The 26,637-nt window shown below is 56.0% G+C and overlaps 1 protein-coding gene across 5 annotated transcripts in view; it reads left to right on the top strand.

Moving 5' to 3' along the window:
* Nucleotides 1-44: 44 nt before the first annotated feature.
* TTYH2 (tweety family member 2) overlaps nucleotides 45-26,637 on the top strand; it is a 36,188-nt gene continuing 9,595 nt past the window's right edge. For 3 of the 5 annotated variants that reach the window (XM_019650972.1, XM_019650971.1, XM_019650970.1), the window contains exons 1-8: nucleotides 45-222; nucleotides 7,492-7,664; nucleotides 11,354-11,465; nucleotides 16,711-16,931; nucleotides 21,000-21,095; nucleotides 21,686-21,758; nucleotides 25,807-25,876; nucleotides 26,108-26,163. In XM_019650972.1, the coding sequence (XP_019506517.1) occupies nucleotides 94-222; nucleotides 7,492-7,664; nucleotides 11,354-11,465; nucleotides 16,711-16,931; nucleotides 21,000-21,095; nucleotides 21,686-21,758; nucleotides 25,807-25,876; nucleotides 26,108-26,163 (930 nt within the window). In that variant the 5' untranslated portion in view covers nucleotides 45-93. Of the gene's footprint in view, nucleotides 223-3,578; nucleotides 3,600-7,491; nucleotides 7,665-10,078; nucleotides 10,333-11,353; nucleotides 11,466-16,710; nucleotides 16,932-20,999; nucleotides 21,096-21,685; nucleotides 21,759-25,806; nucleotides 25,877-26,107; nucleotides 26,164-26,637 lie in introns of those variants that run through there. The other 2 variants (XM_019650973.1, XM_019650974.1) reach the window with 2 other exon arrangements.

Genomic DNA, 26,637 nt, shown 5'->3' with positions numbered 1-26,637 from the left:
GCGGGCGGGGCCGGGGCCGGGGCGGGGCCTGGAGTGGGCTCGCGTCTGCGGCGAGGTGGCGGCGGCGGCGGGCTGGCTCGCTCCGGCGGAGCAATGCCGGCCGCGCGCGTGGAGTACATCGCGCCCTGGTGGGTGGTGTGGCTGCACCGCGTCCCGCACCTCGGCCTGCGTCTGCAGCGGGTGGACAGCACCTTCAACCCCCGCGATGAGAGTTACCAGGAGGTGAGTCCTCGCCGCCCCAGACTCAGGCCACCGCTCTCCCCCTCCCCAGCTCGCCGCTCCCCTTCACCCCTCTTCCCTTTTCCCCCGGGACCCTTGGCCCAACCGCCCTCCTGTCTGGGAACCTCATGGGCTGGGAAAACGGGAAAGATAGGGGTTGAGCCGGCGGTTGGAAGAGGAGGAGGCTGCCCGCGGGGGGTGGAGCTGAGCGCCGAGGGGACGGCCGCGTGGGGCGGGAAAGGGACATTGGAGACTGTATCGGGGGAACTCCTGCGCTCGAGCGGAGGCACCCGGCGTATTTCTCCTGCTGTTCCAAGGCGAGCGCTCTCTTTACGCGGCTGGGTGGCCTGGGAGAAGTTTGGGCAGAAGCTGACTGGAGTCTCCCAAGTTCGGCCCCTCTGCCTGGGAGGAAGGGAGCCGCTGCCAACACCTCTTCCGGGGCTCCTCCTGCCTGGGAGGCTGCAGGGCTTGGGGAGGCGGTGAGGGGTGACTTCCCTCTGGTACGCTGAGAACCCACAGACACATGTGGGTGTTGGGGAGAAGGAAGGTGGCGCCGGGTCAGCCCCATCTCGCCCCAGCCTCACCCCTTCCGCACTCCCCCTGCCCCTCACTAGGCCCTGGACTTCTGGGGGCTTGGCTTCTTGGCCAGCCACTCCCCTCCTCCTCGCATTTCTGCTCTTTCCCTGCCCTGCCCGCCCTTCCCTCTGTGGTCTCTGCACCCCATGGGTGGGGGGTTGCTCCCCAGGCCTCCTGCCCAGGCAGAGCTACAGAATCGCCCAGGCTTCTCAGGTCTGGCCAAGCCCTTGTGGCCCCGCTGAGTCAATTCTCTGCTTGGTCAAAGATTCAGGCGGGGCAGCCCGGGACAGGCCCATCTCAGGACTTTGACCCCCGGTCGCCTCTGCCTGCAGTGTCAGGTTCTCAGGCGCAGTCTCCCAGTGTGGGGCCCATGTACAAGCGAGAGGCTGAGCCGGGATTCAGCTGGGCGCCTGGGCGCCCCTTCCCCTGGTCTCCTCTTCACGGCCACGTCTTTCTCCTGCAGGGACAGTGTATCCTGATCCGGTAGGGTGTGCAGTGCACCCTTGGCCAGGAGTCTAATAATAGCCTCTAGTGTCCCTGTCGCCCTCAGGCCCTAGGCAGTGCCCTTCCAGTGGGAAGGAGAACCAGGACCCCTCCCGCTTTTAGGCAGGGATGGAGGGGGCAGGTCGGAGGGTGTGTCTGGCTGAGCTCCCTCCTAACCTGTGTTGGCTCCTCCCTCTCCCAGAGCCCCGCCTGTGGAAGTCAGTGTCCCTGAGAATGCCGCTGCCAGGGGGACAGCTCTGGGATCTTCCGCTCCCTATGAATGCCTGAAGACAGGAGGATATGATTTCATAGACAGCTGTGTTGTTATTGGCGTGCGTGCGTGTGTGTGTGTGTGTGTGTGTGTGTGTGTGTGTGTGTGTCCGAAACCCTGTGCCCCCAGATCCTGTACCCAGAATCTCCAACCATAGTTTTCTCTTCTCCACTGGAGGAAATCTGAACTCCTGGCTGGGTCAAGAAGACCGCCAGTTTCGGGGAGGGGTGGTGGGACCCTCCCTCACACCATGGCCCCCAGAGACAGCACCTGTCTGGCCAGCAGCTGTGGCTGGCATGGCCTGAGCCTGCCCCATCCCCCTTAGTCCCACGGAGTGGTGGCATCTGAGCCAGAGGAACCCACTCACAGCCCTACCCCTCTCCTCCCAGGGTTTGAAGCCTGGCACACTGTGCCGGGCATCAAATGACTCCAGAGGGCATCCCCTTCCCATGGGCCACTGCTCCTGGGCAGCGGGACACCCAGCTGCCCAGTGGGAGATGAATGTGGAAGGCCAGGCCGAGATGGGAAGTCTGGCTCTGGGTGTTATGTAAGGCAGCTCCTATTTGGTAAGTCCCCCTGTTGTCTGACTATGTGGTCTCTCCTAGACATCCCCTTTCTCCCGAGGGGCAGTCCCTGCCAGAGTCAGGTGGCAGGTTGGTTAACACCACGGATTGGGCGCTTTCTGCTGTCAGTCATCTCAGTACTCAGCACATCTGATTGGAAACAAGCTCTGTACCAGACTTGGGTGACATGATGACCAAAGCAGCCAGGGCCTGGGGCTGGGGCTCTGCCATCCGGCTGTTTGGGTTGGAATGCCAGTTTTATAATTTCCTGTGTGACCATGGCAGGTTTGTGTACCTCTCTGAGCCTCACATCCTTCACCTGCAAGTATTAAATGAGATGTTCCCTGTAGCATGCTTAGTAGGTTCCATAGCATGTAGTATGACCCAGTGATACGAATCATTACACAGATTGGCCTTGACGTTCAGCAGCTTGTCCAAGCACACACCCCATAAGGGATAACAGGGAAGAAATCAACTGATGCTGACCAAGGAAGGCTGAAAAAACACATGCAAAAATGAACAGTGCTAGCTTGTGGTACAGTGTGTGTGTGTGTGTGTGTGTGTGTGTGTGTGTGTGTGTGTGTGTGTACCAAAGACTAAGTGACCATGGAAACAGGCAGGTGCAGGCCTGCAGGAGAGTGCAGGGTATCTAGAAAGCAAATGGGGGGTCTTTGAAGAGTGGAGGTGACTGAAAAACAGGTCACCTGGTAGATGGAATGTCCTGAGCAGATTCAGCTCCCAAACATCCCTGAAGAAGCAAGGGCTCCCACTCACTTTCTGGACTCTTGGGGAGCAGTGGAAGCCCCCTGATAGTGTGTCCTTCCACCCTTGTCCCTCAGTGTGCGTGGACCCTGAGTCCTTGCGCAGGTCCTGGCAAGGCCTCTCAGGTCAGTGGAGGCAGGTGAGCTGAGCGCCTGGGTGGAGGAAGGGGCCCTGACCCCCTGGGCTCCCAGCTTCAGGCTGCCCATCATGGCTGCGTGTCCAGACGGGAAGCAGCCCAGAACTCCCACCTGAGTCTTCTCCCTTTTACAGGGGAGGCGTGGAGACGGAGGTGATTTCTCCTCCTTCAGAGAGGACCTGATAAGTTAGTGGCTGTAAAGCACGTGGCCAGTGCCTGGTACAGGGTAAATTGCCACAGGTGCTGCTTGGGAAGGCGGTGATCCAGCTGGCCAGGTGTCCCCTGGGCAGAGTTGGGGACAACAGAAAGGTCACCTGGCACTGCCTCCAGCTGTGTCTCCCAGAACAAGCTACTTCGTTTCTTCCTTCTGTTGCCACCAGCACTATCTGCCCCTCCCCTTGTGGGGAGACCGGACACTGATGAGCTAATGGCTAATGAACTTGAAATGTCTTACTAAGCTCCAAGATATGCAAATGTTAACTGTTGCTACTGTCAACGTGCAGGAGCCACGGGTGCATCAGTAGACCAGCCATTCTTTTGGGACATGCATGGAGTAGCAGAGCCGATGTAACTTTTTATATTTCAGCAGGTATTTTCATGTGTTAACTTTGGGTGGTTCAATTCCTAGACTCCCCAGAGAGTCCCAAGTATGTGTCCCCAGGCCAGGGGAGGGGACAGAGTGGGGGTTAGGCACAGAACTGCAGGCTCCCCCACCCCCCTGACTTGGGGGCGGGTCTCAGGAGGAAAGACCCAAGCAGGGGGCCCACAGTTGAGATTTGAGAGGGAGCTGAGGGATGAGGAAGCCCCGTTCCCCAGTCTGAGCACTGAGTCATAGTCATCGGACAATCACGCTGCCCCCGCCACCCCCACCCTGGCCTCACCCTTAGGCTGGCTCACTGTCTCCTGGGGTCTTGGGGTGAAAGGGGGCTCAGGCTGTTACCCCCTCCTGCACCTATTGCAGAAGCCCCTTGGGGTTCAGCTAGAGCCTCTGGATTCCCAGAGTGCCAACCGGTCACTGCTGCCCCCAGCGTAGGTCCTGGTTTTCTGCTCTGGGCTTCTCATCACAAAGTGAAAAACCAGAACTAACCCAAGTCTCTTTGATGAGGAGAGGCTGGAGCCTGAGCCCTGAGGTGGGGGCTGTGGGCACGTGTTGGGGTGGAATGGGGAGGTGGTGGCGGCTGCAGGGCACTGTGGGGGTGCAGGGGTGACATGGTAAACTGTGCTTTCCAGGATCTGTCTGTCAGAGCAGGGGGGGGGTGTGAGCCGAGCGCCCGGCTCCCTCTGGACCCCCCTCTTCCACCCTCGTCCCACCCCACGCACACGGGGATCCGCAGTGTTAATTAGAATCAGGGAAATAATTGCCCATTAGAAGGCGGCAGGGGACACCTAGGTGGCTGTAGGACATGGTTCTGCTGTGCAGCCTCTGCTTCCTTCCCTCCTCTCCTTCCTCCCCCGCCTTCCTTCCTTCTTCTCCCCTTCCTACCTCCTTGTCGCCCAGCCCCCCCCCTCCCCTGTGCCACCCTTGTCCGCCCAGCACTGGGGCGTGGTGGGAGCTTTCCAAGGTGAACAGCTAACACAGTCCTCTGCGTTTGCGTTTCCCAGAATGGCCTCCCTGGGGCTGGACTGCATCATCAGTAACCTAATTGAGACCAGCTGCCCAGCCGGAGAGGCCGGGGCCACAGAATCCCAGGGCCCCCTGCCCACGGCACTGGCTGGAGGTCAGGAGGCCCGAGTGGACTCTGCGACTGTGAAACAGGGGAGCCAGCACAGGGACTAAGGGGGGAGAGGGGCTTGGGTTGTGGTTTGCAGAGATTGAAACGGCACCAACCCACGCCTTGACCACGTCTTGGAGGCCCTTCCTTGCTGAGTGGGGACACGTGGTAGAGTCCGCGGGTTTCCCTGTTTGGGAGGCAAGCTAGATGTCAAGGGTAACTGGGAGGAGGTCTGGTTGTTTACCAGTCTCTAATCTGTACAAAAGGTCTGTCTGGGGTTTTGTTACTTTTTTTTTCCCCCATTAGGAATAACTTATAAGAAACTGCTCAGTGCACCTTAAGACGTGTGTCTGTGACACCATCCCAGTTTTATTCCTGCCCTAGGAGGCTCCCTCATGTTAGGTAGCTACTCTTCTGACCTCTATCACTGCAGATAAGTTTCTCTGACTTTTATACATAACTTAAAGCACACCATCTCTGCTGTTTAGTCTGGTTTATTTCCTCCAACATTACGTGTGTGGGATTCACCCATATTGCCGTGTGTAGCTGCAATCTACTTTCCGTGGCTGCGTAGTACTCCATTTTGTGACTATCGCACATTTTCTGTATCTGTTCTCTTGTTGGTGAACATTTGGGCTGTTTTAAGTGTTTGATATTACCACTGTATTAAGCTGCTGTGAACATGTGTGTGTGTGTACCTTTTGGGGGACACGAACCCTCCTTTCTATATGGTAAACATTCAGTAGAATTGCTGGGTCGTGGGATGTTGCACAGTAGTTTGCAACTTGTTGAGAGGATTCCTGGGTTTTCAGCAGAGGGGCCTCAGGAGCCTGCGAGGGTATGGCCAGGACAAAGCATGGCGTTTCCACCCACTTCTCTGTCGGAGCAGGCACTGTGTATCCATCTATTTGAAGAAAAGGCTAAGCTGCTAGGAAAAGTTTGAGAAAGCGTGTTGACACTAATCATTGCTTCCCAGACTCGAATGGGGTGCAGGTCACCTGGGGTGTCCCTAGATGCAGTTCTGATTCCCTAGGTCTAGGCTGGGGAGTCTACAATGCTAACAAGAGTCTGCATTCCGTAAGACGTCAGTGCCGGGGGCCATAGGTGGGTGAACTTCAGTCACTTTGAGTCGCGAGGCCCTAACCCCCCACCCGTCCTTGGCCTGGGGGCATTGGGCTGGGGGCAGGAAGGTGTCAGTCCATGGGACAGGGCTGGTGGTCCAGGATGGGAACCCAGCCCGTGCCACACACCATGAGGACTTCAGCAGGGTGATGTGTTCAGGCCTACTGGGCCTTTTCAGGTCCCTGGAGGAGGGCTTACCGTCCATGCTGGAGAGTCAGGGAGGGGAGTTCCTGGTCACACCTGTGACATATCTCTCCCAGGTTAAAGTGAAAGCCATACTTTAGGTCGTGTTCACCTCCCCACTCCCAAATGAGCCATTTCTCCTGCCCTCTTCTGGGCTGTCCCCACCACTTTGGTCATTTGTCCCTGAGGCTCGGAAGCCTGTTGGTGCAGGTGACCAGCAGAGCAGGTTAAGTCAGTGGTCCAAAGGCCACCCTGAACCTTTACAGGGCTGAGCAGCTGAGCAGGCTGGGGAAGGGCAGGGTGGACCCAGCAGGTGCTCTCGCGGCTGAAAATGGCCCCGGGCGTCAGGACCGCAGTCCTAGCCTCTGATTTTCAGAGTTGTCTCCTAGCGTGTGTCTCCTGCACAAGGTTTGTCTCTGCCTTAGACCTGAAGGGTCCTGGCATCTCCCTCACTCTCCTGATCGCTACCACCAGCATGCAAGTTCCCCAAAACAGGCTCCAGCCCCGACAGCCCAGACTGGAGCGCTGAGGGTTGTAGACCAGGACCCACTTAGGGGGCACATGGGGAGCTGGGTGAGGCTGTCAGCTCAGGGGCCTGTCTTAGAGCCAGGTCCAGCCCTGGCTGGTGGCCACAAATCCTGGTGCCATTTGGTGCCCATCTGGCTAAATCAAGAGACTGGAGAGCATGCATGGGGGCACGGGCCTCCTGACAGATAGCAGCTCCCTTCGCAGGACCATGAGGTCCTCAGTGGGCCTAAGATGGCACCTCCCGCCCATTTTGGAATTCTGGGCTTTGCCACTACCATTGGCACCTGGGGGTCACTGTCTTGTTGAGGATGCGGTGAAAGGGACTCCATGGGCGCGTGTCCAAACATCTCCCCTCCCCGAGCAGAGCAGACTTCTTGTTTATCTGGATGCAGCCCAGCACCTCGGACAAGACTTGGAGGAAACAGATACACTAGGCCGTCCCTCCCCGGCCCTGTCCTGGGTCCCACTTAGTTTCTGAGATGTCCTGCCCAAGCCACGTGTCTTCCAGGAGACCCCAATGCTCTGGTCCCCGTGGCTGACCTCTCCTTGTCTGTGTCCCTCAGTCACGCAGCTTCTCACCCACAGCCCTCACTGTCAGCTGACAGCTCCTGCCTTATCTCTTGAGCAGCTCTGAGCGGCTCATCAGGCAGGGTCGAGTCCACGTCCTCATCCACGTGTGTCAGCCACAGGCCTGGGGGCGGGCCTTCAGCTGCTCCTCATCCCTCAGCTGATCACAGTCCGTTCACTTGTTCTTGAGTCCTCACCTCCACCCAGCCTGAGTGCTGGGCACGCTGTGTTCAGAGCAGGACCTTCAATCAGGAGGGATGACAGACAGACAACTCAGTCCAGGCTCCTGGCCCGGGGACAGGGCACCTTCCCAAATCTCCCCCCGCCCCCCATGGGACCAGTGCTGACACCAAGCCTTTCCCTCTTCAGTCACTGCTGTTCCTGGGGCTGGTGGCCGCCGTCTGCTTGGGCCTGAACCTCATCTTTCTCGTGGTTTACCTGGTCTGCATGTGCTGCTGCAGGCGAGATGACACGGTGCAGACCAAGCAGCGCAACTCCTGCTGTGTCACCTGGACGGCCGTGGTGGCTGGGCTCGTCTGCTGGTGAGTGTCCCTCTGCACTGGGCCAGGCATGTGCAGCTCAGGGGGTTACCTCAGTGTGCAAGAGAGCGAGGCGGACCCAGTGGATGAAAAGTGGGCCTAACCAGCTGTGTCTTGCCGATAGTTCGACTATGACCATGACCCCCCCCCATTCCTCACCCTCTGCCACCAGCCCCCCAACAAACCACAAGTGGCTCATCAGCTTTCTGGCCACGTTCTCCTCACTGAGCTCTGGGTGTCTCGATGGGAGAGCCTGTCCCCAGGGTAAATGTTGTCCCTTTTCGTGCCAGGCAATAGGAATCAGATGCCTGGACTAGTAATGGGGGTCTCTGTAGTGCGCCCCATGCCCTTCCCAAGTGTGGGCCTGTCCAGCCCAGCAGAGGTGTGCCTGGCAGCCTCACGAGTAGCTTTCCTGGCAGCATTCCCAAGTAGAGGGCATCTCTGTTCTCTGAGTCCCTGTCGCCTCCCAGCTGCTGCCTGGAGTCGGTGAGGTGAGAGAAGGTCTGACTCCAGCCCAGATCAATTCCATCTTCTCATAAGATCAATAGCTGTTAGTACCACCCGCGGGACTTCTTGGCCCAGGCAAGAGCCCTCACACCCTGGCCCTGTCATAAAGAGTTGTTGCTTTTTTTTTTTTTTAAGATTTTTATTGGGGAATTGGAACAGCGCTGGGGAATTGGGGGGAAGGGATCAGACAAGTTGCTGTCGTTTTGTTCTTTAGTCTAGTTGTGGAGGACGTTGCTTCACTGGCCCAAGTTGGCACCATCATTGCGCTCTTCCTGAGTGAGGCCGATCAGTCACTGGCTTCTGGACGGCCGCTCACTGCGGCTGCTGGCCGCTCACGCTGGCTGCTGGCTACATACGGTAGCCCATGGCAACCCACTGTTGTTCAGCATCTTAGCTGTAGAGGGCAGTGTCACTGGCCCTCATATGTGGGATCCGAACCGGGGTCCTCTGGCGTCCCAAGCCAGCTATTAACCAATGCGCCACTTGGCTAGCCCCTTATTTCTTGTTTTCATATCTACAGAGAGGTTTTCCCAAAAGCCTCAGGTCCACCCTGAGACCTCCTGGGGGTACTCACCCTCGGGGGCTAGAGTTCCTCATTGTTTAGTGTGTGCTGCAGCCAAGAACCCTCAGCAGCAGGACAGGAGACAGACAGGACACTGTGAGCCTGCGAGGAAGGACCCCTGGGTTCTCACCTTGCCACTGCAGTTTTCTTCTCCTTAGGACATGTTCACAATCCCGTCCTGCCTGCAGTGGAAGGATCGTCTCAGCCAAAAGATAGGCAGGTACCTTAAGCAGTGTTTCAGGGGTGACAAAACACTGAGCACATGGCTGGGACCTCAGGCTGGGTGAGAGAGGCGGCTGGGCTCAAGTCATAAACTTAAAGGAAAGAGTTGTAGCCCAGGTCAGGAGTTCAAAGACTGGGGTCTGTCCCTGCAGAGAGGAGCTCCTGGGAGAGAAGCAGCATCTTGAAAAGCTTTCTCCTGGGACTAAGCAGCACGAAGGTGGATGAGAAAGGCGGGGAGGTTAGACAGACGACTAAAAAAACTGGCAGTGCTGGCCACATGGGGAGCCCTGACATGTGAGCTTAGATTTTTTTTTTTTTTAAACACGGCAAATGACAGAAGAATACTATGGAACAGTAAGAATGACTTTAAAGGATCAATTCTAATAAGTAATCATTACCTGCTGTTTAAGGAAAACTCAAACAGAAGGCGTGCATTCGGCATGACTCATTCTACAAAATTCTAATGTTATTTGTGCCAGGGAAGAGGAAGCCCGTGATAAGAAACACAGATACCATTTCTGCCTTCTTGTAGCTCTGGTTCACTGAGAAAAGCATGTGCCCAGACCACACCAATGAGTGGGCGCAGGTGGTCACCCCTGACCTATACTTTTCACAGGTATTCTAGGTGATTCTGTCCTGTGGTCCTTGGACCACTTCCTGAGGAGCCCTAAACCAGGGGTCGGGAACGCCTGGGAGTAGGTGTCCATAACGACCTCCCAGGACCATCCTAGGTCCTGTCCTATTTAAAGAAAAAAGAAAAAAGCATAAATATATACATGTGTGCATTTATCTTTTCCCCCCAGGGTTAGTGTTTTAGCTGAAAACTCATGACTCTTCAGATGACCCCCCTCCCGCAATGGTATAGGTCAGATAAAATATGATAGATGACAGAGGCAAGATTTGAGATGATTTGTTCAGCCTGGAATGTTGGACTCAAACCAACTAGATGAAATTTCACAGAGATATAAAGTTCTGCTTTTGGTTAAAACAACAACAACAAAAAATCAAGACAACACTACAGGAGGGAGGAGAGACTGGTTTGGGGGGCAGTTCCTGTGAAGAAATCCAGGGTGTCTGTAGACCATGCGGTCACTCAGTAGTGGGGAGAGGAGGATCTCAGGGCGCTGCCGCCCCGCTGTGCTCGGAGCTGGATGGATGACCTGGAATGGGGTGCTTCCCTCCGAGGCCTCGTTTAAGGGCGACACTGACCAGTTAGAGAGCATTGAGCCCAGAGGATGGTGATGATAGACACGGGTCTGCAGGACGTGCACTGACTTGGAGAGAAGTTGTGACACGGAGCCACATGCAGATGAATAATGGATATCTTGCAGAACGGGAGCGGATTCTGGGCTGCCCCAGAGGACAGCCAAGAACCAGTGGGTGCGTGGTTTAAGGAAGTGCGCTTTGGCTCGGTAGAAGGAGGAACTTTCTACAAGCTGGAAATTTTCAGTGGGACAGGCTGCCTTGGGGGGGTATGGGGAGGGAGGGTAGAGAATGGAGGGGGAGCCCTCCATTTCTGGAGGTTTCAGTCACCTGGGGAGCTGGCAGAGATACAGGGCCCTGGGGCCTGCCGCCTAAATGAAATGTGCTGTAGAGCTAGTCGGCCAGGCCAGGAACAAGTTGGCCCTGACCATTCACCTCCCACCCCCACCTGCCAGAGCTTCTGACATCATCCCCTCCCCTGCCCCCAGGAAAGAGCTCCTCAGCTAGAGTCAGAAGCCTGCTCTCTATGGGCATTTGACCAGCTTTATTCATAATTGCCAAAACCTAGAAGCAATGAAGACGTGCCTTAGTAGGTGAACGGATAAATAAACTCTGGTCCATCCAGATAACGGAATATTATTCAACGCTAAAAAAAAATGAGCTATCAAGCCATGGAAAGACAGGGAGGAAAGTTAAATGCACATTAGTAAGGGAAAGAAACCAATCTGAAAAGGCTCTATACTGTATGATTTCAACCACATGACATTCTGGAAAAGGCAAAACTATGGAGACAATAAAAAGATAAGTGGTTGCCAGGAGATGGAAGGATGGCGGGGGGCGGGGGGGGGCAATGAATAGGTGGACCACAGAGGATTTTTAGGGCAGTGAAACTACTCTGTATGACACTTAATGGTGGATGCATGTCATTGTACATTTGTCCAGACCCATAGATTGTACAACACCAAGAGTGAACCCTGATGCAAACTCTGGACGTTGGGTGATTATGACGTGTCCATGTAGCTTCATCCATTGTAACAAATGTCCCACTCTGGCCGGGGGTGGGGTGGGGTGGGTATGTGGGCACTCACTGTACTTCCCCTTCAATTTTGCTGTGGACTTAAAACTGCTCTAAAAAAAATAGCGTATTAAAAAAATTCTCTTCTGGGTGTCACCTCTAACTTTGCGGTCTTGCCCATAGTGCTGCGGTGGGCATTGGTTTCTATGGAAACAGCGAGACCAATGATGGGGTGCACCAGCTGATCTACTCCCTGGACAACGCGAACCACACCTTCTCTGGGATCGACGCGCTGGTAAGGCTCATGGGCAGCTGGCCGGACCAGGCGCAGCCCGTGAGGTCAGTGTGGTCAGAACAAGGGCCCCAGTCAGATGCCAGCCAGCTCGGCTCCAAGGGGGCTGGACTCCCCTTGGGGCTGCAGTTGATCCTGCCAGGAGCAAACAGGCGATATCTGCTCCCCGGGCGGGAGTGGTAGCCGGAGTGAGAGTGAGGACCAAAGGAGAAAGGCTCGTGGGTCCTGTGGGAATGAGGGGGTGGCCGTAGGGTCAATCCCGTTCACCTGTAGGAGAGCTGAACGCTTTCCCATTTGCCTGAGGAGACCCTGAACTTGGAAAGGGAGCCCTGTGCTGCTTTTACGTTCAGTTTAGGTGCTGTGTGTAGAGATTTGTGGGGTCTTGGAGGTGTCATGGGGAAAGCTCTTCAAAAATAAGTCAACGTCCCAGGGGGTGGAGAGACTGCCCGAAACCCCCCGAGGTGTCCTCCAGGCTCTGGCTTCTGGGCGCCATGAGTCCAGCTGGGGGCTCCGGGTGAGGATTGTGCTGGGCTGGCCAGAGGAGATGTTGGACTTTTAGGGAGGGAAAGAGCTAGTCTGCTGAACCTTCGGCCAAGTGACAGACACTGAGAGGGTGGGGAATCTGGTTTTTTTTGCTGGAGGCAGAAGATCTTTCCAGCTAAGTTTCCAGGCAGCCCCATGGCAGTCCCTGTGCCCCAAGGAGGCTTTCAGGGAAACCAGTCCTTGGACATCCATGTTGTTCCCAGTTCCTTCTCCTGTGCCCCCACCGTCCCCAGGCCAGCAGAGGGGTGACCTCAGCAAGTGGCTTATTGTGTCAGGCAGTCTCAACCACAAAATGCAGCCCCAACTGGATACTTGGACAGTGTCCTGGCGCTCGCTGGGAACAGGATTCAACCCCATTACCCGTCCTTCTCCCTAAAGTTCCCCTAAGGCCTTCATCCCACAGCCCCTCAGGAGGGGCTCGCCTTAAAGAGACAGGTGTGCTGCCCCGCCACCCCCACCCCGGGATGGCCGGGTGCAGTGGCTCTGGCCTCAGAGAGAGCCCTTCTGGGGAGCTGAGGGTCACATGCCAGGCCAGGGCCCAGGTCCCCTGCAGACCTCGTCCGTCCACCCCTTATGTCCACTAGGACCCATGCCTGGGGACTGAGAGCTGTCCGGACACGGGGCCAGGGCAGCTATGTAGGGTGAGAGGGAGGAAATCTGAGGGCAACCTCGTAGGCTGAACGCAGCCTGAGCAGCGCATGGAGGCCTGGGGGGCGCTCACCCTCTGGGCACCCCCACCCTCACCTCTGCCCTGGTGGGGAAGGGGCCCCATAGTTACTGCCTCTGGGCTCTGCCTCCCCCTCTTCCTCTACCTACCAGCACCAGGACCCTGGAGGAGAAACGCAGACCCCAAAGGAGAATCCCCAGCCCAGGGAAACCCCAGAGCCATGACCTTCACCAGCTGACTTGTGACCATTATAAGGAGTGGCCCTTGTCTCCCCCAGGGGCTAAGGAAGGGAGAAAGTCTCAGAGGTGTCCTGCTGGGAACACTGAGTTCCTCATGTCCTTATCCCAGGGGAGGGGAGCTGTGCAGGGAGACAAGCTGGGAACAAGACCTGAGCGAGGGCTGAGTGCCCCAGGGCCAGGTTTGGACATTTCTCCACCAGCTGCATGTCTCTAAATGCCCCCATGTTCCCAAAGGGAAAGGTTCTGTGTGTCCTTGGCGGTCAGCCCCTCATATTCTCGCCACCATTTCTGAAAAGTGAGGACAGGAGCCCCAGGCTGTTGTGATGGTCCCCCCGCGGAGCTGCTTCAATCCTGATGACCCTCTCCGGCCTCCTGGGTGAGCCCTGAGGGCTCCAGGGGCCCAAGCCCAGGCTGTATCCTCCAGTAGGTGAGGCGGGGCTCCAGGCCCGTACAGGACCTACAGGGCTGGTTTCCGCCTTGGGGTGGGCACCCAACAAACCCATCCCAGGAGCTCCAGAGGAGGCAGCAGATCTCAGAGGGCTCCCAGCTCCGGGGGGTGAAGGCCACATATCATCAGATAAATGATGTTAGATGAGATACTGTCTGTGAAAGTGCCTGGTAATCTATGAAATACCCAAAATGGCGCTGACCATAATGAGAGCCATTATTATAATTACTGTTATTATATATATTACTATAATTTCCATGAAGGAGAGAGGACGCTTGGATTGGGGGGAAGGGCGGGATTCAGGGGACAGGTCAGGTGACTCAGACCTGAACCAGAGCGAGATGGACCCTCCTGGGTCTCCTTCCTGGGTCAGAAGCCCCATGTTTGTGCCTTGGTGAATGGGGGCCAAGGTTCAAGGCTCAGGCCTGCTGCCAGTGTTCTGGGTCAACTATAGACTATGATTTGGGGGGGTCAGAAAGGGTCATTTGGGAGTATCAGGTGGGTCCTTTCTCTGAATCCAGTGCCGGGTGAAAGGGGCCTGGTCTCCAGTTACCCAGGAGACCAGTCACACCTCTCACCCCTCAGGGTCTCAGTTTAAAACATGGGCCTTGGGCTTTACAGCTCCCAAGAGGTTGATCTACTCCAGCTTTCGTGTTCCGGGGGCCAGTGTGGTTCCTCTGGGCTCTCCTTTGGGCCAGCAGCAGCCTTTGGGTGTAGAAACTGGGGCAGAGGGAGGCTGTGTTCCTGACCTGGGTTGGAAGCTAGTACATTTCAGGACAAGAACTGGAACCGGAACCGAGGTGTCTGGTCTTGGCCCTTCCCCTCAAGGACCTGTGATGGGGCTCCTCCCTTCAACCTGCTGAGGCCCCACCCCTTTAACCCTAGGCCTGGCTGCCCTTCTAGGAAGCCTCATTAAGTGGAGACTTCCTCCCCCTCAGAGCTTTTCAAACTTGACCTTGCATCCGAGTCCGAGTCCGGAGTCCCGAGTCCCGGGAGGGCTTGGTAACTACAGAGTGCAGGCCCCACCCCAGAGTTTCTGATTCCATAGGTGTGGGCAGGGCTGAGAACTTGCATTTATAATGAGTTCCCAGCTAATCACCCAGGGACCAGCTGGAGAACCATTGCTCTATGCTAGGGAACAACAGCTTCTACCACCTGCTAACTCGCCCCTAACCTCACCCCAGCCTGGGGAGCTGAGCTGCCCCTCTTGTGTCTCTAAGGAACTCAGGGAAACGGNCCCAAAACAGTGGCATCTGATTAGTCCTGTGACATGGGGACCATTCATTGCCTGAGCCTTCAAAATCTTTTTGTCATGGGGGTTCAGGGGAGGTAAAAAGTGGGTGCTCATTTTGATCCTGCCATTCTCTCTGAGTGGACCTAGGCGAGGACCGTGTACACCTGAGGGCCTAATGTGGGCATTTTGATAATGACAGTGATGGAATAAGTCAGAATTTATACATCAAAAGGGGCTTATTTGTAAGGTGATTTCATTAAAAACGGGGGGAGGGGGTGTGTGTGCCAACGAGGGGGGGCTGTAAGTAGGTCAACATTGTGGCTTTTATTTTTTTACTGTTTTGTTTCCTATGAGAAGACGTCAGGAGGGAAGAGAGGGCCTGACAGATGCTTACTGGCTTTTGTTTTTTCCAAGTAAGGATTTAAGAAAATAGAGAAGTTAAAATTTTAGAACTATGGAAGCAGGGAAATGTGGGCTTGCAGAAACCCTTTGCAGATGATTTATGAGAGCCATTCTCTCTCAAGTGTATTAGATATGATATAAGAATATGAAAATGTCACATGGTACAAGGTTTGCTCCTAATGTTAGCTGTGAATAATAGTGCCTTTGGGCTCAATGGCTACAAAGCACTTAGATGTTGATTGTATTGAATAGAAAAGGAAAGTTTATCAGGGTGATGTTTAGTTACCGAATTTACTTTTACATGCTTCCTCTCCCCGCCCCTTGCCCGCTTATGGGCCCTGAGAATCTACAAGTTGCCAAATCCATTAGATACAGTGTATCTATATCTCACAGCCCTTAACCAGCTTGTAAGAACCAGGAACACGCCTGAAAACGGAACAAGCCACTGACACTGAAAAAAATAAAACAAAACAAAGAGAGCCATTCTCTTTTCTAGAACCAGGAACTCAGAGAGTAGTTCAGATGTGAAAGCCCAGGATGTTGCTGTCCCATCCCCCCCCCGAACCCAAGGGTGTCATCTCCTCTTCCTCTGGCTGAGCTCTGACTGTGGGAAAGTGCCTGCCCTCCTGTCTCATGTTATCTTCCTTCCAGGCCTCGGGGCGCCGAAGGCTGCCCAGGAGAGGATTAGCTACACACCCTCTTCCAGCCAGTTGTGCTTGTTGGTTGAGCGTGACAATTTTAGAACAGCAAAGCCCTTCTTCCCCTCGCTGCCCACACAGCGGCTCAGATCAGGCTCTGAGGGACACGCTTGAGGCCGCCGGACATGCTTGGGGCTCCCAGGCTGCATCCGTGTCCCATGGGAACCCTGCGTCTGGGCTGTTTGCATCTTTGCAATACCAAGCCCTGCTTGCCTTTTCTTGTTTGCAAGCCAAGGACAGGCACTGTCGTCATCCTTCCCTCTCTACCTTTCAATAGCACGTTGCTTCCTTCAGGCCCTTACGTTCAACTCCAGGCCCTTAAGGCTGGGACGGGAGCCTGTCCATCTATTTAGCAGGACAGATGCGCAGGGGAGGGCCATGAGCACACGGCACCGGTTTCTTCCTCCCGTCACATGTCCAGGCTCTTGGGAGGCAGGATGGGGTCTGTCTGTGTTATTTCAAAGTTCCATTGTTCTGCTTTCACTCAGGCTCAGGAACTGTGAGCTGTTGCTAGCTCCACAGCGAGGCCTTTCTCTTATGAGACATTTAGAAATCCTATTGTGGGAACAAAAGATCAGGTAGCAACAGAGGAACACTTCAGCTTAAACATGTTATTCCTCACTCAGAAAAGGAATCCATAATCCACAATGTTTAAAGCTTTAAGAGAATCTGCAAGGAAGAAACGTGGATATTTGTTGGTTTCCCCATCTGAGTCTCTCTTTAGAGTAAGTCACTGGGTCTTGGAGCCCAGGTCCTGGTTGAGGGCAGATCAGGGCCTGCCCGCTGGATGGAGGGACGGACATAAGGACTAGGTGAGTGGGTGGAGGCCTCTGTCTTCCATCCTCCCTCTGGACAGCAGCCTCCTGAGCTTTTCAGGGCTGGGGGCTGCGTGCGCGGCATGCTGGTTCAAGCCCGAGCAGCCGTCTCCTGCTGCTCACAGACCTTAGAGTCAGGAGCTGGACCTCTCTGGCTTCCTCCCACCCAAGGGCCAGACTCACAGCCCCAGCCCCTCCCCAGGTGTCCGGAACCACCCAGAAGATGAAGGTAGACCTAGAGCAGCACCTGGACCGGCTCAGTGAGATCTTTGCCACCCGGGGCGATTACATCCAGACACTGAAGTTCATGCAGCAGCTGGCCAGCAACATCATTGCCCAGCTGTCAGGGGTGCCCGTGTGGAGGGAGCTCACAGCTCAGATGACCGAGCTGGCTGACCAGACTGGCTACGTGGAGTACTACAGGTAAGGGGCTGTGTCTCTGGGCCTGGGCGGCGAAGTGCCACCAGAAGGCCTTAATAAGCCATTAACTGAAACCAGAGAACATGAAAGCTTGTGGGGGCCACGGGGTAGACATGTAGAACAGCCTCTTGATACAGGCAGGCACTGAGGTGCAGAGAGGGGCAGTGATGTGCCGGGATCCCAGCACCGGACCTGGCTCCCAGCACGTGGCATGGGGCTCCTCGGCGAGCAGCATTTTCTGTGGCTGGTGCTGGGTGAAGATGCAAGTGGTTTACGGGTTCCTCGCCTGCCAGGGTTTCTGGGGCAGGACCTCCTGCACTTAGACTCAGCCACAGGGGTGCAGGGGGTCCAGGAGATGGCGGCCTCTTTGCCTGCACAGAACCTCCCCTAGTGGCAACTTCTTAGCAAGCCCGGAAATGCCTCCAGCCTGAGTGATGGAGGCTGCAGGGCACCGCCCCCACCTTTGCCATACTTAGGTGTGCAAACTCATATCTACGCCATCTAACCTTTGGGGGTCTGTTTACATCTCCACTGCCTCCCCATTCCCCGGACCCCATCCCAGGTGCAGAACCGGACACAGGTCAGCTGACCAAGGACCAGCTGCCCCCCCTCCAAGTGCAGAGTCTAGTGAAGGTTACTCGGGAGAGCCAGGGTGGGAGGCAGCAGTTTGGGTTTTGGGTGGCTTCTGGCTGCAGGGAGACACGCACTCACAAGTGCCCATCGCTACACCCAGGGCCCAGGGCGCAACGTGGAGAAGGTGAGAGGGATACATGAGTCCTGATGAACAAGTATCAACTCTTTGGACCTCCCACACACACACACTCACACCAGTCTGTTGGCTCCTCTTCAAGCCATTTGCAAAGTTCAGAGCCGTGGTCTCAACATTGCACAATGTACTCTGGTGTTCTGGATTCATTTCCCCTTTGCGAGAAAGCCCCATCCCAGGCTGAATGAATAACTGAGTCCAGAGAAAACGCTCCTGGTGGCCTCTGGCCAGAGATCTCCCCTCCCTGGGTTCTCATCGTCCCCAGGGTAGGAGATGGCTGGGCCCTGAAGAGGGGAAGCACTGAGGTCCCCCGCTCTGGACAGCGCTCTCCGTCCCTCCCCTCTGCAGCCAGTCCAGCCTCTGCATTGCCGGGATGACATGGATGTCTGGATTGAAAGGGACCTTGGTTCAACTTCCCATCAGATGGATGAATGCACATGTGCAAAAGGGCCCAAGTGACGGAAAAAAACCTGTCAACTCTAAGGATTGGCTGTGACATGTGACCCAAAACAGTGGCATCTGATTAGTCCTGTGACATGGGGACCATTCATTGCCTGAGCCTTCAAAATCTTTTTGTCATGGGGGTTCAGGGGAGGTAGAAAGTGGGTGCTCATTTTGATCCTGCCATTCTCTCTGAGTGGACCTAGGCGAGGACCGTGTACACCTGAGGGCCTAATGTGGGCATTTTGATAATGACAGTGATGGAATAAGTCAGAATTTATACATCAAAAGGGGCTTATTTGTAAGGTGATTTCATTAAAAACGGGGGGAGGGGGTGTGTGTGCCAACTACACAGCAGCTGTTTCAATCTGGGTGATTGAAGGGACCCCCCAGGACCTCCATCTCCACTTCCCACCCCTTGTTCAGGTCAAGGCAAAAAAGGCCTCGTCCAAGGTTAGCACCTGTGGCTCCTGAACACTGACGGTGATCTGGCCCTTCCCCTCACGCTGTTTGCTCATTCCTTCTCTCACCTGAGCTGCCCTAGAGCAAGGCTATTTTATTCTTGAGCTAACCAGCATTAGGGGCTGGGTCTCCTCTGGACAGCCTCCCCCGCTCCCCTCCCAACTTTGCTTTCCGGGTGGTTCTACGGCATAGCCATCCAGCTAAGCAAAATTTTTTTAGGGCTTTTATACAAGGCCTGGCTAAGTATTGGAGGCAATAAAAAGCCAACAGACCACCCTCTTGGAAAGGCTTCCAAAGGCGATAACCCAGCACGAGTGTGTCAACAGCGGCTGGATATGGGAGGAGCCATGGGAGAGCGCTTCTGTGAGAGCCAAGTTGTTGGTTGGAAATACATCCCAGGTCATCCCTGGCTGCGCTCCCCTGGGAAAATGCATCTGCCTTGCAGGGCTGTTTCCAGGAACCCCTTACGACGTGAGGCATGGCTACAGAACTAGGCAGTGAAACACAACCCTGGGGAACGAGTTAGAAGCAATCCTAACCTGATTTCCTGGCGATGTGTGGAGGGGTGGAGAGAAGTAACAAGAAACCTTTAGGTCTGAAACATGAAACCAGGGCTTTGCGAGGAGGTGCCTGGTGGCAGGCTGTGAGTCTTGTAGGAAAGCTAGAAGACACGGAGAGCCTGGGATTCCTGGGCCAGGCTCTCCTGCCACAAGCCTCAGTTTTCCAATCTGTGAATGGGATCCTAACAGCAGATGGTCCCCGAGGTTCCTTCCAGCTCTGACTCTGATTCTAAGAAAACTGGCGCCTTGGTGGCCTATCCTAGTGGAGAGCAGGCTCTGCACTTTCCCCAGAGCCCCCAACTCCGTTCCTGGGAACCTAGGAGTCCTCCAGTGGGGCTCTCTGCTGAAGTTGATGGTTTTGATGAGGCTCTTGGGGGGCGGGGGGCTCTAGTCACAAAGGCAGAAAGAGCTTCCCGTGGCTGCTAGGTGGCTTTCAGTGTGCTCCCTCCCCTTCAGAGCCCCTCTGTCACTTTCTTCCGGCTCCATCTCACTTTCCACCCACACTCCATATTCTTTCTTACCTTCTTTATGATATCAGTGAAGCAGAAAACCATTGCTGGAGAGGAAGGCTCAATGAATTTATTCGCTCCTGCATCGAGAACAATAACGATCACGAGCTTCTCTTTTGGAGGGACTGGGATAAGTCCCTTCTCTGCCCCCTGCCTTCTCTGTCCACCAGCGCCCCCACTGCTCATGTTCCCCAGCTCAGGGTAAGTGGAAGTGGCTGCTGGTTGAGGCTGGCGCTGAGTTGTGGGGACTGCCTTGGGCTCCTGCTTAGAAGGGAGAGAATGAGGTTGCTTTGTTTGGGGTCTTCTCAGCACCCTTGGAATTCAGGCGGTGCAGGTCCTGTGCTTTGGAGAGCAGAGACCTCGGATCCCTGTCTGCCTGCCATCTTACCCTTGCATTTACTGAACACCATCCTCACCCCCCCCCACCCCCAGATAACAGTTTTCGGCTTCTTTACAGGTATGGAAACCAAGGCTCAAAGGAGCGAAGTGACTTGCCAAGGTCTCCCAGCTGCCTTTCTCCATCAGCTCAGCCCTGGGGGTCAAAAGAGCTAGAGGAGTGGGTGGCTGGGAGCCTGAGGTCCCTCATGCCCTGGGATGTCCTCGGCTCCCTGCCCTGCCCTGAGCTCCTTGGTGGTCTGCAAATGAGCCCTCTCATCCAGGCAACCCTGGCACTAAGCTCAAAGCCTGACACAAAAGCTGATTAAAATGAATCTAAATGTGCACAGTGGTGGGTCCCAGCAGCTGGTGGGGGCGAGATGGGAGGCCCTGGGGGAGGGGAGGCCAGGCCGAGAGTTCATCAAAGAAGTGGCCGTTCTTAGATCTGTGGATATAAATGTCAGGCCTTGTCTGGTCTGATGCTGTGTGCGAGTTCTAGAGGCAACGGGTCCAAAGAGATGCCTGCTTGGAGGCTTCAGAGAGACAATTTAGATCTGCTCTGTCCAGCGTGTGGCCACTAGCCATTAAGATTTAAATGAATCCAAATTAAATAAAATTAGAAATTCATTTTCTCAGTTGCACAAACCACATTTCAAGTTCCCCATAGTCACGTGTGGGCAGTGGCAGATAGAGTGGGTGGCCAGGAAACGGGGAAGGGGATTCCTTTGTCCAGGCCACAGTGGGGCTGCAGGCCTCAGAGCCCCTGGTCAGCCTATCCGCCGTGCCAGCCAGGCTCTTCCCGTCGCGGGCAGGGGACACACCTGCGTACAGTCTGCTTAGCTGCTGGCTCTGGGCGGCTGTCACAAGGAAGTGTCAGTGGACCCTGGGGCTGCCGTTAGGCCTCCCTGGTGGAGAGCTCTGCTCTGCTCCCCCTGACCGTCCCTCCCCTTCCATCCAGGTGGCTCTCCTACCTCCTGCTCTTCATCCTGGACCTGGTCATCTGCCTCATTGCCTGCCTGGGACTGGCCAAGCGCTCCAGGTGTCTCCTGGCCTCGTGAGTAGCCCTACCTGTGGGCCTGGGACAAAGATCTGGGCAAGCATGTGGGATGATGGTGCCATCATCAGAGAGAGATGAGGGCCTGGCCGTGCTTGGAGGGTGTGGTGCGGGCAACGGCCTGAAGTCGCCTTCCACCCCCTCCTCAGCACCCAGCTGAGAAGGGACAGTAGCTACCAACTCACCACCTGGACTCCAAAAAAGACTGGGCTCTTCCCCATGTGCCCCCTCTCTCCTGGGCCTGCCTCTGTTCAGCAGCTGAAGAGATGCTGCCCAAGCATTAGAGCCTCCCGCCATCTCTCAGCAGCACCTCCTCCTTAGCTTGTGCGCTCCCAGCTGTGTCTCTTCGACCCGGGATCTCTGCTCCAGGTGCTGGGGTCCCATCTCCCTGTCCTAGCAGCCAACAGGGCCAGCGTTAGGGCAGGGACCGAGACTGCCTTTAGGGCTCCTGCAAGAGTCTCGGAGGCCAGGGAGGGCAAGATTGTAGCTGAGAGGAAGGGCGCTAAGGTTGATGGGGTGACCGCTGTCGTGGGGTCCCCTGAGCCTGCCAGCCTCCGCCTGGATCCCACCAGCAGCTCCCTCTCTCCTAGGATGCTGTGCTGTGGGATGCTGGCCCTGCTCCTCAGCTGGACGTCCCTGGCCGCTGACACCGCTGCAGCAGTGGTGAGTTGGGGGGAAGAGGGGGAGGGGTGGATGGTTCGTGGAGAGGGGGGGGGCGTGACCAAGACCATCTGTCTGGTACGTGGCATGTCGATGTGTCCTGTCCATAGCGATCTGCTGCACAAGCCCCCTCACCCTTCAGGTGGGAACACAGGCCCAGAAAATCATGAGGCATTTAGAGCCAGAGCCAGGATAAGACACCTGAAGCCTATCCCTTTCCCAGCTACCTGCTTAGTGCTTATAAGGACTTGCATGGATGACCGGGTGACTTCTCTGTGTGTGTGAAGTAACTGGGTCTGTGGGTGGGGTGGGGGTGGGTGAGGTCTGAACCTGGAGCCCCCTGACATACTTCTTGGGCACTGGGCGTGTGGGATGTGGCATCTAGCTGACCTCCGACTCCTTGCCCTTGGACTCACACACAGTCTGACACACAGTGGTGCCTTTTTAACCTCAAAATGTTAAAATCAAAAACAAGGAAAAGCCCCAAGGTGGGGGAGCTTCCCATGTAGGTGTTTGGTCCTTAATAGACCTAACACTTGAGTTGAGCTGTGTGTATGAGTCATTCATTCATTCGTCCAGCTGGCATTTGGCTCTATGGCACTCAGTGGTACCACGTGCCTGGAGATGTGAAAACCAGGACATATGTCGCAGCCTGCAGATGAAAGACTTATAGGCAGATCATTGCAACCCCCTGTGAATCCATACAGTGGAGGTGCATCGTGTGTGTGTGTGTGTGTGTGTGTGTGTGTGTGTGTGTGTGTGTGTGTGTGTGTGTGTGTGTGTGTGTGTTAGCGGGGGCAGGATTTACCAGGGGATTTCAGGGAACCCCTGGCTGATTCAAGAGCCACGAACTAACCCTTGCATCTGCTCTACCCTAGCGACCTGGGGAAAAAGGAATGGGCTCAGACTGGAAGCCCTCTACCCAAACTCGTGCCTTGCCCAGTGATCTGGGGGCTGGTCAGGAGCTCCAGCCCTGGGCAGTTTGCCCCCTTGATGCCCACAGAATGAATAAACCCTGGTCGGCTTGGCACATGGCAGCTTTTGGCAGAGCTTGTCCGGAAGGGAGAGGAGGTGGGAAGCTCCTGTTTTGTTTCCACCCCCCAACCATGCAGTGTCCACTTTGGGCAGGAGGGAGAACTGGACAGGCTTGAGCCTGCGTCCCAAGGGCAGGGGCCCCTCTCTGTACAGGGCAGGGCAAGGTAGGAGGGCGCTCATTGTGCTCAAAAGCATCCTGATGTCATCTGGAGCTGGGTGGGCTGTGTGTTGTCCAGGGGAGTGGCTGCTGGCCAGAGCAACACGCCCAGCTGCCTGGCCGACAGCCTCTCCTCCAGGGACAAGTGTAAGCACAGGGAACCGCGCACGTGGTGTGCTTTCCTGGGGCTTTGTCCTGCCGGCCGCGCAGCCTCTGCCTCCTGGAAGCAGCATCCAGCTCGCCCCCATGAGCTGCCCTTTGGGAGACAGCCTTCTCCTGACTCCTCCTAACCGGGCTTCAGTGTTCTAGGAAACCAGAGGCCATTTAATCTCCCAGCTGGGTGCCCTGGAACGCAAGGGAGCCCCAGAGAAAGGCCATTTCCCTAATTCGTTTAGTCAGGTCCCCCTGGGACAGACAAGTATGAATGGGCCTTTGATTGGGCTGCAGATACTGCTGCATTTTAATAGGAAGTGGGGTGGGGAGAAGCTAGGACGGGAGGGAGGCAGGCTGTCTCCCTGTGGGGAGCTTTTGTGTGGCCTCCGGCCCCTGCCCTCTGAGATCTGGCTGATTTTGAGAGCTGTGGGGCCAGAGGACTGACACTGCCCTCCCCCACATCACCTGCCTTTCCTGTCCCGCAGAAAGGACCTCCCCTGGAAGGAGCCCTGCTCCTGAGTCTGCTCTGAGTGGGCGTTAGGGGCGCTGAGCTCTGGGCTTTGGGCAACACGCTGAGCCTCCTGTGGCCGCCCCCCCCCAGCTGGCTGCCTACCTGCTTGGACTGTAAGGCAGAGGGTGAAGGGCTCGGGGCAGAGAGAAGAGAAGGCACCCACGAAGAGGGAAGGGGGGTGTAGACTGGGGAAAGGAGAGAGCGGCGTCCCGGCGCTTTGGCTGCACAGCACCACAGACTGCGCCGCACGCCCTGTGAGTCCCGTCACCACTTCCCAGCCGTGCACATCTGGGAAAGTCAGCGACACGCTCAAGGCCTCGGCTTTCTCGTGTCTAACACGGGGAGAATAATAGTCCTTGCCTCAGACAGTTGTTGATGGGGTGAGATGGGTTGGCTAATCCATGGGAGGCGGAGAGTACATCCTCAGTGAGCAGTAGCCATCACCGGTTTATCGTGCAGTTATTCTCATGTGAGGGTCACAGAGGGACTCCTTCGGACCCTCACCTCTGCTAGCAGGAGCTGCCTGCAGGCTGTCACCACCTGGGCGGGACTCTGGGCAGCTGCTCCAGCTGCTCCAACTGTGCTGTGTCCTCTGCCGCCCCTGTCCCTGTCCTCATCCCCATTGCGTGGACAATGCAAATACGGCCCCTTATCCTCGTGACAGGGAATTTGAGACCTCGTGGAAGAATCTGCAAAGCAGGCCGGGCCTGAGTGGGGAGGAGGGGACAGGGAGGCCATCTCCCTGGTGGAGCCTCTGACAAGAATCTCCCGTCCCTATTTGGATCCCAATCTTCTTGGGAGTAACCCAGACCAAGATGGCGGCTTCGCTGTTTATTTTTCCCGGGGCCTCCCCACCTCCCACTCGGGACTGGCTCCCCGCTCTCCCTCTCCAGGGACACGCTGTGGGTGCACCTGGGCCTGCTGGTGCTGTGGCTCTGATTTATAGTAGCCAACCAGTCTGATGATGCGTGTTATGGATTTATGTATAGAGCAATTCTCCCAAGGTCCTGAGCGCATGAGTGTGAGTGTGTGTGTACAGATGTGGCTCTGCGGAAGCTCTGTATCTAGAGGGGCATTTTATTCTCCAACCCCATCCATGCATACATTTTCTAGACCGGAAGTGCTACAATACAGCTAGCCACTGTATCCTGTGCCTAGGACGACACATGGGGCCTCGTTAGGTACTCAGTAGATATTTACCGACTCAATGAATGAATAGTATGGACCCCTGAGACAGCCACTCCCAAAGGGGGACAGGGCACTGCCAGTGCAGGGCCATGGGGAGGGGTCCCCTGCTTGGGAGCACACACGGGAGCAGGGGCAGCTCCCAGGAACCGGCCAGAGGACCCCAGTTCACCCTGGCTGCTCTGAGAGGTGGAGGCCCCCTTTACCCACTGTCCCATTGTACCCCAGGCTGGACCTGGGGCGGGCCTAGCCCAGAGGATGGCATACTTGCTGCAACCCCTCCCAGGGCCCGGACCTGCTCCCGCTCAGCCCCGTGGGCCCTTGGTGGTCACCTAGCCAGGGAGTTTTGTGGGGTCCAGGTCCCCCATCTTATTAGTGGCAGAGCCTGGAACTTGTGTGTTTTCACCCCTGGCCCTTTGCTCTTCTCCTCCCCCCATCTCTTCGTGAGCAGGATGTGCACCCAAAAGCTCATAGATGGATTCAGCACCAATATAATTCTATAGAAAGAGAGTCTGGTGAGGCTTCATAGATGGACGTACCCCCAGAGCGTGCAAATCTTGATAACAGCAAGGCAAAAAATAAAACAGAGATGAGCACGTGAGGCCATGGTGCAAATAACTCCCCACCACCTATCCTGCAGCTTCCCCGTGGTCCAGGCTCGCCGAGGTCTGTCCCAGAAGAGGCAGAGTAATAAGAGTTAACAGTACGTGGTGCCCGCTCTCTGCTAGTCTCTTTTGGGGTGCTTTACGTAGGTTAATTCATAAGCTGAATATTGTTTTTCTCTCCATATTATAGATGAGACATCTGAGACACAGAAAGAATTAGGTACTCGTCCACAGTTACAAAGCTAGGAAGGGGCAGAGCCAGGACTCGAACCCAGGGAGGCTGGCTCCTGACTATCCTTGCCCACTCTGAGCTGAGGGCTCCAATGCTGGGGCCAAGGGCACCTGGCTGCTCCCAGGGCCCCCGTGTCGTGACTTTCCTCCACCCCTCCCATCTCTCCGGCTCAGGGCACCAGTGACTTCTGCGTGGCTCCTGACACCTTCATCCTGAACATCACAGAGGGCCAGCTCAGCACAGGTAATGAGCCCGCACGCCTCTGTGGTCAGAGCCACCCTGGCCAGCCGACGGTGCCTCTGCTTCCCTCTTCTAGCCCTGTAGTCACCCAGGTCCCCACCACTTCAGGGCCAGCTGGACCTCTGGGCCATTTCTTAGAACCTGGAAGTTCAGGGAGTGGCTTGGCCACTGAGCATGAATGAGGGCTTGGTCACTTGTGGGCTCCCGCCTGACACCAATGTCTTTGCCTTGCAGAGGTGACCCGTTACTACCTGTATTGCAGCCAGAGCGTACGCAGCCCATTCCAGCAGGTACAGCCCACCCAGCCCAGCCCTCACCCTGCCCACAGTCCCCTTCATCAGCGCGCTCCCCCTTGACCCCAGCACTGACCAGGAAGGTGGAAGGGGCTGGTGTTCTTTGCTTCGCTGTGGTCTTCTGAAGGGGACAGGGCTCTCGGTCAGTGTGTTCTAGATCAGCATTTTTCACACGCCAACGTGTGTGCCCATCCCCCAGGGCATGTTAATATGCAGGTGCTATGCAGTGGGTCTGGGGTGGGGCCCAAGAGTCTGCACTTCTCACAAGTTCCCTGGCGAGGCCAAGGCTGCGGGTCCGAGGACCTCGCTTTGAGTAGCAAGAAGCAAGAAGACTGTACAACTAACTCCCAAGAAGCCTGAGGGATAAGGGGAAGTCTTCTTGCAAACAGGAAGGGCCATAGTCAGGGATGTGACTGCAGCTGCAGCCAGGGGGAGGGGCTGCAGGGGAACAAACCCTTGGCAGCTGTGGGG

Source organism: Hipposideros armiger, unplaced genomic scaffold, assembly GCF_001890085.2.
Source record: "Hipposideros armiger isolate ML-2016 unplaced genomic scaffold, ASM189008v1 scaffold_150, whole genome shotgun sequence".
In the NCBI taxonomy this organism is placed as follows: Eukaryota; Metazoa; Chordata; class Mammalia; order Chiroptera; family Hipposideridae; genus Hipposideros; species Hipposideros armiger.
Note: the sequence above shows the minus strand (reverse complement) of the source record. Positions and strands in the feature narration are given on the sequence as shown.